Here is a 10,682-nt window from a genome sequence, read left to right as displayed (position 1 = left end):
CTGTTTTCCGGTTTTAGATTAAATTTAACTTTTTGGGTTATTATTTTTCTAGCTTTATTTATTTATTTGTTAGTTAGTTAGTTAGTTAAGTTAGTTTGGCTCTTTTATTTTTAAGTTGGTTTTGTAGTGTAATTATTTCTTTTAGGACAATGTATCTTTGCTTCAATATTTTCATTCATTTATTTGTCTATATCATTTTTTTTCAATTCTATGTTGTATTTTTTTGTCTATATAATTATTATTATTATTATATTTTAAATTATTTATTTATTATTTATTTATTTTATAAATCTTAATTACAGCACCTAATTAAAAACCATTTTGAATCAACCAAACATTACATTTATTTTATTATAAAGCGTCTTAACATTTTATTTTGAAGGTCATCCATAGAGGTTTGAAGCCTTCTGCGCAGATCTACGGAGCACCTACGTCACTTGAGAGTCAGCAGTACGGAGAAGGGCGCGAGATAGAAATTGCGGCGCGCGGACGAAGCTCGCGCCTACCTCTAGCTGTGGCTTCCCGGCTCTATTATAACTGCAGTCGAGGTTCTTTCGTCAGAACTGGACATCCTGCAACGACCCAGCCGTGTCACCTGCAGGTTTTTCCCGCAAACACCTGCAGCCCAGCCCGGTGAAGTCCACGTTTGACCCAAATAACAGTGGGAAATGTCATCGTGGCCGCGCGGGTAAGATCCGTGTTTTTGTTTGCTTTTAAGTTTGCTTGTTTGTTTATGTTGCATCTGATGAGCTGACTTCTGCTCCGATCGGGTTGTGGGGAGTTTGCGCGGACTTTGACTGCCGCCTTTTTTCCGGACTTGGCTCAAACTCCGACCAGAATCACCGCCGGTACTTTTCCAGATCACTGCTTCCTGTCAGTAAAGCTGAGCCGCAATCCCGCGGATCCGGTCTTTCTTCGGCGCCTTTAGGGTCAAATCTCAACCTCTTTAATGTGTCCCGGCAGGGAGGACGGGGAGGAGGCCGCGCATCCGGACACGGACACCGATCTGACGGAGTTCAGGGATGGAGGGAAAGTAAAGGTCAGATGGACGCAGGAGGAGGTAAAAGTTCACCCTGAGTGGGGCCTGTGATTCTAGTGCAGTGTTTTTCAACCTTTTTTGAGCCACGACACACTTTAACCTTGACAAAAATCCTGCGGCACACCAGCATCCAAAAATGTGAGAGAAAAAAGGAAAAACTTATAGTCAGTCTGTATTGATCTACTACAGCCCCTCCGCAATCTCACATGCATTTTTGTGACAATTGTGGCAGAAAAAGCTGGAAGTTGCAGCTGTTTTTTTTCTAAAAGATGTAATAAAAGTTAAGTTAAAAGATTTAAAAACTGTTTGATCTGTTTTCGTTGTGGTTTCAAGACGTTTAACAAGGACGACTCATTCTGCGCTAAGACGCTGTCACTTTAACCCAATGCATCATGGGAGATGTAGTGCAAACAGCCGCAGAACGCAGAAAGACTAGCGTCTCTGAGCTTCATTCTTTTGTCCACTTTTTCCACGGTCTGATACCAGATTCTGTGGAAAGCTGCACCGCTAAAGACGAGCTTTAGCTGATATTTTTGTTGGAACTGAGAGACTTTATGAGCAGAATCGGAACAAGGAAGTGAAGACTTTAACCACTTCTGATTGGTCAGACTGTTGACGTGTGATTGAGCCTCCAAGAATGATTGGTGGAGACAGTTAAAGGGGCGGGACTATTCCTTATACAACTGTAGCTGCGGCTAAATCACGGTACCGTCATTCTTATCAACATGTCTTTAATAGAATCAAATAAACACAAAGAAAAATGTATTTTATGGTCTTTCATATTCCTAACTACTCAGTGTTTTATCAGGGCCTGTTTGGATGAACAAAGAGCTGTTATCCTGGAGTTGGGAAATCTTTTTAGATCAGTTAATGAGGGCAATTTCCCACGGCACACCAGACCATCTCCCCCGGCACCACGGCACACTGGTTGAAAAACACTGATATAGTAGCCCTCGTGGTTTTGCAGCGTAAAACAAAAATGATTTGTGTTTGTTTGTTTTTTGCAGGACGACAAGCTCAAAGGTCTGGTTCAAAAACTGGGGACAAATGACTGGAAACGAATCTGCAGCCACCTCCCTGTAGGTCTAATAGGGGCGTATCTGTCTGATCATCACTTTGTGTTGCACTGCAGGAACTTTGATTTATACAAATTTACGAAATCTTACTTTTATACAGGGGCGGAGCTACAGGCGGGCAAGAGGGGGCACCCCCCCCCCCCCCCCTGCATAAATCTTAGCCTCCTAATATTTGAGTTGATATGATAATCATTATTTTCATAGGTTTAGAAATCATAAATACTAGCTTCTTTAAGTATTGCAAAAATAATTTTAAAAAAAATTATTTTAAAAAAAAGTTCTTGTTGCCACCCTTTCAAAGTCTTCCACCCCCCCTTTAAAATCTTCTAGCTCCGCCTCTGCTTTTATGATTTCTTTCACTGAAATGTTTTCTTGCAATTATCCAACACTTTTATTGCTCAGACTTAAAAATATAAAACCAAGTTTCAGCGATTACCGTAGGCAGTTTTAATATTCAGTTTTCCCTTTTATAAAGCATTTAGAGTTTAATCCTAGTTCAAATTTTCCCAAAGAAGAGAATCCCCTTTTGTAGGATTTTGGTAAACCGAATGTTGGATTTGTCAAAGTTGGGTGACTTGATGTTTTTTTTGTTTGTTTAAACTTTTTTTGCACTAAAAATCTGGGATTAAAAGACTTAAAATTATAAAAATTCCTTCAAATTGCAGAAAAAAATTTAAGGTGAGAGGATTTAATCTGCACATTATTTCTGATGACAAAAGAACAAGGACAAACCTGCAGCAAAAAATAAAGTTACATATATTTCAGAAAAAAACATTTTTTTTGGTTTTTCAAATCCTGTAGAGAGAGAAAGAAAACTGCTTTTTAAAGTACTTTAAACAATTGTTTGTCTTTTTTGAAGAAAAGGTTAACAATTATTTCAATATCGTTTTTTGCAAGTACTGTTTTGGTGACAAACATGTTGGGATTGATCTGGAGATGATCGGGATCAGAGGTTTAGTTAGGACGTTTTTCCAAACCTGACGCTTGTTCTGTTGGTCCAGAACCACTCGGAGAACCAGTGTCAGCACCGCTGGTTTAAGGTTTTGGATCCCGAGCTGGTTAAAGGTCCGTGGACTAAAGAGGAAGACGAGAAGGTAAGCTGCCATTCAATTAGCAAGTCACGTTCTGGATCAGTTTGGATGTTTTTCAATGTGATGTCCTTTTAATCCTGCAGGTGATAGAGCTGGTGGGTCTCTATGGCAACAAACAGTGGGCTCTGGTGGCAAAGCATCTCAAGGGCAGACTGGGGAAGCAGTGCCGGGAGCGCTGGCACAACCACCTCAATCCTAACGTGAAGAAGTCGTCGTGGACGCCCGAGGAGGACCTGATCATCTACAAGGCTCACTGCCTGCTGGGAAACCGCTGGGCTGAAATCGCCAAGCTCCTCCCTGGAAGGTTCTTAACCCTTTAGCCCTGCAGATGTCCACGCCGACACCTTAATAACACACATTCTTGGGCGTACCGTAACACTTTGACTATTTATGCGCTCAACCTGAATCGGTGGATTACTATACTAACGTAAAGTGTTGCATAACAGCTCCAAGCTGCTTTTCTCCGCTTCAGAAAAATTGTCTGTATTTGAGAACTGGACTGAGTGAGCGTGATGTCACCCACAGAAAATGGCTTACTGGTTCCAGCGAAATGAGGTCAATTCAGTCACCAGTTTTTTACAATACCAAGGCCGCCATGTTGGAATCAGACGTCGCCAATGAGGAGTGATTAGTCTGAGTCAGCCGCTCTCGCCAATCAGGAGCGAGCTCGTTGGAAGTCCCCGCTAGGCCTACACAAATGTATCGCCATCACAATATCAGCCTGTGCGAGACGAGTGTTGCAAAAGACTAAATCGTTACCTTTACATTCGATGAAACAACCTCATGGCAGCTTAAAGTATTTAACGAATCCAATGCGCATTTGGCCAATCAGGTGGAGCCCGTGGGTCATTTGGAGTCTAAATTAAGTTATGTTGACTTTTTTTTTTTGTTTTTAACAAAGAGTTGCAGTGAAATAGTAATTGGTTTTTCTTTGGCTGTTTGTTCATGTAACTCGAGTCGTATTGTGTTGATCACTAATTTCATAAATTGAAAGTTGCAGTGCAGCCCTACTTCACGCCCCTACCACTCTGAAGCTGGCGACACAAAATCTGTCAAACGTTTGACGTGCACATTTTTATTGAGGCACCTGATTGGCCCATTTATAACTTGAATGTTCAGAATCCTCTTTAAAGTCTCGAATTGCGTAAGCGGTGGAAGAGTTACGGTAGTCGAAAGAATGACAAAACATTGACTAAACCCCTGCAGATTTCTGGGTTTGGAAACTTCCAAGTATCCATGTGGTATTTGTGGTAACAGGACGGACAACGCGGTGAAGAACCACTGGAACTCCACCATCAAGCGCAAGTTGGAGATGGGCTTCTACGCCGGCGAGGTGTGGGGAGCCAACGAGCTGGAAGACATGATGGCTCGTATCGGTAAAGACGTGCCGGTGGGTGAAGATCTCCTCAAACGCTTGTTTCCGGTAACTCATTTCCAATCAACTGAAGGTTTTGTTTCATGTTCACGCAGACGACGGCTAGCTTCTCCCAGGAAGCTCTGGAGACGGAGGAGGAGCAGAAACCCCAAGGCGCCTCGGTGAGCGGCCGATTGAATCCGTTCGTGACTCTTCACGGTTTACGTTCAGTTCACCTTGATGCGTGATGTTTCCGCAGCAGACGCAGGAAACCGCTGCAGAGAACACGGGTGAAACCAAGCTACTAAACGCCGCCCCCTCACCGAAAGACAGCCTGAGCCCTAAAACGGACGGAGAAATGAGCTGTGGCAGCTGGGTGGTGGATGGTTCTGGTTTCCTCTCCCCCACAGGCCCGGCTCTGAAGGAGGTTTTGGACCTGGTGGACGGGGTAAGATCAACTGTTTGTAAATACTTGAGATTGCCACCTTTGAGAGGACAAAAGCAAGGAAACTTCTGTTTGAAGGATCTGGACGGGTGGTGCAACTTGGCGGAGTTCCACCTTCCAGAGGACAGTCCCAGTCCAGAGCGCCACCAGTTCCGCCTGGAGGGCAGCGCTCTGCAGGAGCTGAGCAAAGGCAGCAAAGGAGAGCTCATCCCCATCTCTCCAGGCGGGATCACGCCGCCCTCCATCCTCACCTGCCGCCACCGGAGGCGGGTGGCCTTGTCTCCCGACACCACCATGACGCCCAAAAACACCCCCGTCAAGCACCTGCCGTTCTCTCCCTCTCAGGTGGGCCTCAACACAAAAAAACTCAGAAAAGTCTATTTTCGGTGCCTCCGTTTAACGCAGTTCGTCTTTCCAGTTCCTGAACATGTGGACCAAGCAGGACACTCATGACCTGGAGAACCCCTCCCTCACGTCCACACCCGTGTGCAGCCAGAAAGCCATCGTCACCACGCCACTGCAGCGCGACAAGACGCCGCTCACTCAGAAAGAAAACTCTCTGTGAGTCGGCCTGGTTGCAGCGTTTTCTGTAGATGTGATTTCATTGAACCTCCTGGTTTGTTGGAGTCGGGGTGCGCGGCGGCAGCAGACCTTATGCCTGAAGCTGCGTTCACAACGCCCCCAGCAACGCGCGTTCAAGCAACCACGTCCAATGAAAAGGCTATGTAAACGGGCGCTTGGTGCCTTCGCTTTCACGCATCGCTACACACGTTTTTAAAACCGTTTTCGGGCTCTGCGTTCAGTGGACACCTGTTGAAAGTTAAACCGGGTTGAATTTGACCAATCAGGGACTAGGATTTGGTAGTTATGAATGGATGGCGTCCCTTTTGATTCACTGAAGTGCCAATCATGAAGGAAAAATTAATAATTGCCTTTTGTTTCTGGACGGAATTCTATCACACCAAGTCTTTCAGAAATTGGAGTAGAGCTGGGGAAAAAATAGCCTGGAACAAGATTTTTGACATTTTTCGACATTTTACACCGAGTCTCTTCCAACAACAGGCGGCGGCCATGGTCTGTCACAGGTAGTGACACTCCGCCATATGAACACGCATCACATGCGTGGTGGTGTCACATGCACCCATACAGGTTCTCCTGTATGTCCAGGCTTGCGGAGGGTCGTAGACAGGCAACCCGATTCTTTAAGGGAGCATTGATTTGGGTTACTGGAGTTTTTTCAAATGTAATAGAATAAATGAGACGGGATTGATGAAAATAAAATAAAAACTGGAAAGAATAAAGCGCAAAATCCCAATAAAGCATATTGTGTTTTTGGTGTAACTCCTATTGCAACATTCACACCAGACATGTGACGTTTCTTCAAGAACACGCATTCTTGAACATACTTTTAGCAAATGGTGTTCACACTGGAATGTTGCTACCGGATACTTGTGCATGTAGTCATTGTCGGTGTGAAAGGTCGAAGCGGAGCAAATCTCTTGAATGTTGCTCCTGCCGTTTTCTTTTAGCAGACTTGGTGTCATATAAGTCAGTCCGGGCCCAAACCGCAGTTACTCGTTTCTCCTCTGTGAGCAGTTTTCAAACGGTTGGTACTTTCATGGATTAAAACGGACGCCATCCATTCGTCACGACCAAATCTAGTCCCCTGATTGGTCAAAGTTCAACTGGTGTAACTTTCAACAGGCGTTCAGTGGATGCACGTTTTGTACATAGAGCCTGAAAAGAGTTTTGAGAGCGGAAGCCGGACATTTACATAGACTTTTCATTGGAAGTGGGAACTTGAACGCGCGTCGCTGAGAGGGGGGTGGGGGGGGGGGGGGTGGTGAATGAAGCTTCAAAGTGGAAAATGTATTCAGAATATCTCAAAATACACAGTTATATGAATTAAAGGGCTTTTTGGGGTCTGATTATTTACTCTGTTGTTGTTTAGGTTTGTTACTCCAAACCACAAGTCTGAGCTCTGCACGACGCCACGAACTCCAACCCCGTTCAAAAATGCTCTGGAGAAGTACGGACCCCTGCAGCCGCTGGTGGGAGCACAACCTGTTTCTGTTGGGTTTTACTTTCATTTATTAAAAACATTTCCGTATTCACTTAAATGTTGTTGTTTTTTTTTTTTGTTTGTTTCTTAGCCTCAAACTCCAAACCTGGAAGACGACATCAACGAGGTCATCCTGAGGGATTCTGGGATGGAGCTGGTTGTCGTGCGCTCAACTCCACCTGATCAGAAACGCAAAATGATGGTAGATTGAAAAAAGATTCACGCAAACTTCATTCACTTTTAGAATTCTTTTCTTGTGGCAGAAAAACTGGTGCTTATTCAGACTTTAAAATAAATAAATCACCTTGGACCAGCGACAAATGTATACTCATACTCATTTTTGGGATTTCCATCTATCGCCTCCTAACTCCTCAAGCATCATTGGGCAACTACTTGGAAATTCCGTGGCGAGCTCACAAAGATCCCTTTCCCCTGTTGCTCAAACATTTTTACCGGGATATTGTAAAAATTCAATCCATTAGTTGTTGGCTGAAGCTGAACGAAATGATATAACAAACAATATGAAAAAATTAAAAATGTGGATGTGCTTAGCAAAAAAAAAAAAAAAAAACTCTGTCGGCAAGGAAATCCAGAAATTTACTTTAGTCGATTCTTCTAAAAATTACTTGGACATGTTCCTTATCCCCAAGGAACCAAAAAGTTAAATAGTTGCTATGGAGATAAATCCAACAGTTTCATGCAACTGAGCTGTTTCATGCAGCTCCGACCAAAGTGGCAGCAGCAGGGGGATGGAGTGAGGGCTGTGTAGCAGCTGCTCAGCAAGTGAGGGCAGGTCAAAAGGGGGCGTTGAGGGCGGGGTCTCACTACGCTGCTTACGGGCTTCTGTTTTTTATATTTGATGAAAAAAATCTGATGGATTAAAATATTTGGTTGTGGTTTTCAGTTTTGGGAAATATAAATGGTCAAATTCAAGTGAGTTAATAGAAAAAAAAACAAATTAAGCTGCTGTAAAAGTAATCTTTCCCTTTGCTTCTTGGATTCTCTGCATCAGCATCGTCCTCCTATGAAGAAAGTGCGGAAATCTCTGGCTCTGGACGTCATGGACTGTCAGCTGGGGCACTCGTCCAAACGCAAGTCCATGAGGCCTGACGTCAGACTCAGCATGACGGTGAAGCCTGCGCACACTAGTTATGTCATCCATGCAGGTTCAACCGATGCTCATTCTTTGCTCCGTCTTGTGGTCTCGCCTCAGGAAGAACCCATTCTCGTCTCTCTGAACTCCTCGTCGTTCTGCAGCAAACGGCGCGAGAACATCCTTGATCAGGGCTTCCTGCTGGGGCCCAGCGACAGCGCCATATTTCCCACTCCAGTGCCCCCCGCTCCTGTAAGTCCTCACTTACTGGAGAATGTTTACAAAAACAAAACAAAAAAGAGAATCATGATTCATTTTATGCTTATTTTCTCCCCCAGATGTCCAAAGAGTGGGAGAAGGTTGTTTGTGGACAAACCAAAGACCAGCTCATCATGACGGAGAAAGCCAGGCGCTACCTTCGCTCCCTGAAAAATCATCCACCCAACCGGGCTCTGATCCTGTCCTGACCCCTCCAGAAGACTTTTCTTGATGTTCTTTGATTGTAGTAAAGAAAACGGTTTAGAGTTAGTAATGTTTTGGGGGGGGCGGGAATCAGACTACAGCCTCGTGGCTCAGCTGACAGAACGGATGCCAATTTAGTGTTTTGAGAAAAGAATAAAAAAGAATGTTTACAAAAGATCAGGGGTAAAAACTTGATCAAATAGGTGGTTGTCATGGTCTTGTGAGTCTGGAGGTAATTTCTAGTTCAGCAGAAGAGCTGCGTTTACGCTAGGTGACTGTAGAGTTCTTTCAGATTTGTCTAAATAGGGCTCACGTATTCCTGTTCCTGCAGAATTTTGATGCGACTGCAACAATGTTTTATAAAGTCATTGTAAATATTCTGTGTATTTTTAAATAAGAAAATAACAATAATATGTTCAATGCAAATAAATGCTTCAGGAACAAACTTGTGGGCTTCATACAATGATTCGAAATCTATGAAAAACCTCAACTGTTAAATTGAGTTTTGAAGCAGTGATGTCATTCTTTCTTTCTGACAAGTGATCTGAGCTGCATCTTTCTAACAGAATTTTGGAGAAAAGGCATGACTGCTTTTCTTGAATCTCATCCAGACCATGAAACTTCTCGAGTTTTGCTGTGTTTTTGAGATGCTTAAAAACTGATTTAGTTCTGGTGTCTAAGTCTAAGGTCTTAAGTCTTTTATGACAAAGATTGATTTCTTAAAGTCCCATTCCAGTCACCTTCTGATCTATTTTCAAAGCGCTCCCAGCACTCTTAATTGTAAATATGCAGTTTTAGGCAAAATTAGAAAACCTTTGTTGTTTTCTGGGACACAGTTTCTGCAGAGCGGCAGGAGTTCATTAAGACCATTTCAGTTGTGGGCGGGACAACTGGCACGGAGCAACCCTGTGAGGAAAACAAAGACATGAATGTAGTTGACTACAAGTGGATGAATTAGAATGAAGCAGGGAGCTTGTGACCCACCCAGTGTATTTTCTACGTTACAAGTATGATCTTTTTAAAACTGCATTTTTTTGTCGTCTCCTTATTTGCAACAATGTGAATAAAGAAACACTCAGACATCCAATATTAATCCTGCTTCTAATTATATATGTCCTCCAACATCAGAAGAATTACACAAAAACATGATAAAAACACAATGCGAGTCCTTGAAAAGTTAGCTCTTCCGTTACATCACTCTTGGATTCTTCTTGTTTCGAAAAACGTGGTGGCTTGGTGACATGTCCATAAGACTGACTGTGATCTCCATAACAGATATTATTCATGATTCATTAGTGCACATGAAATGACTCAGAAAATTCATATATTAGTTGAACAGCAAAGGTTCGATAATTGAACCCTGAGTTCCTCTGCATGACATAGAGACTGTTAGATTAATGAAAACAAATAGAAACAATATTGCCACCATGATGAAGTATAAATCTGTTCCATCTGTGCCCTTCAACCATCTTCCAAACCTGCTGAACCTATTTTGGGGTCATGGGGCTGCTGGAGCCTATCCCAGCTACTGTTGTGTAGAGGCAGGGTACACCGTGAACAGGTAATCTGTCTGTTGTAAAGCCAATCTGTGATCTGTGATATTCCCACTGACTCTCCATGCTGTCTAGACAGATTTGTAGCAGTTTGGAGGTTTTAAAGGCTGCACTCAGATCAAGAAGCACAAGAGCTGATGCTCTTTGAGGAGTATGTAACTTGCATTCATGATATACTAAATAGACCAGGGGTCACCAACCCTGTGCCCGCGGGCGCCAGTGCGCCCGCGAGCACCCCTTGTGGCGCCCGCAGGGAATGCACCCAAAAAAAAATCTTTTTTTTTTTTTTATTGAAGCAAATATTCAACAAACAACCACCGCATGTCTGTCAATGACAACAATATCAATTCTGAGATAAAGGTAGACAAAGAAAACCCAAATATGTAAACAAATATAACTTACAAAATAATCACTAAAAGTAAGGGTCTATTACAAAAGTTTAAATAGATCAAATAAATTACACAATTTCTGGACATTCTTATGATTCATGTAATGTAAAGATTTTGA

The 10,682-nt window shown here is 43.1% G+C and overlaps 1 protein-coding gene across 2 annotated transcripts; it reads left to right on the top strand.

The window, feature by feature from the left end:
* Positions 1–385: 385 nt before the first annotated feature.
* On the top strand, positions 386–9,067 carry mybl2b (MYB proto-oncogene like 2b). Of its 2 annotated transcripts, none has more exons than XM_023955104.2 (15): positions 386–688; positions 964–1,060; positions 2,047–2,118; positions 3,117–3,209; positions 3,290–3,510; positions 4,464–4,596; positions 4,677–4,742; positions 4,823–5,008; positions 5,084–5,350; positions 5,424–5,566; positions 6,957–7,056; positions 7,159–7,269; positions 8,080–8,196; positions 8,281–8,412; positions 8,499–9,067. In XM_023955104.2, the coding sequence occupies exons 1-15, from the start codon at positions 669–671 to the stop codon at positions 8,625–8,627; spliced, it is 1,887 nt and encodes a 628-aa protein (XP_023810872.1). In that variant the 5' UTR covers positions 386–668; the 3' UTR covers positions 8,628–9,067. The 2 variants fall into 2 exon arrangements, with proteins under 2 accessions (XP_023810872.1, XP_023810871.1); XM_023955103.2 differs by having other exon boundaries at positions 403–688; positions 4,820–5,008.
* The last annotated feature ends 1,615 nt before the right edge of the window (positions 9,068–10,682 follow it).

This window comes from Oryzias latipes, chromosome 5 (assembly GCF_053564925.1).
Source record: "Oryzias latipes strain Hd-rR chromosome 5, Olatipes_Hd-rR_3.1".
Lineage (NCBI taxonomy): Eukaryota > Metazoa > Chordata > Actinopteri > Beloniformes > Adrianichthyidae > Oryzias > Oryzias latipes.
Note: the sequence above shows the minus strand (reverse complement) of the source record. Positions and strands in the feature narration are given on the sequence as shown.

What these genes read in the sequence shown, in the direction of transcription:
- mybl2b (XM_023955103.2), top strand. Translation starts at nt 669, where the DNA reads ATGTCATCGTGGCCGCGCGG. An exon ending in TGCCGTTCTCTCCCTCTCAG is followed by an intron (nt 5,351 to 5,423) that starts GTGGGCCTCAAC and finishes TCGTCTTTCCAG; the next exon opens with TTCCTGAACATGTGGACCAA. An exon ending in ACTCAGAAAGAAAACTCTCT is followed by an intron (nt 5,567 to 6,956) that starts GTGAGTCGGCCT and finishes GTTGTTGTTTAG; the next exon opens with GTTTGTTACTCCAAACCACA.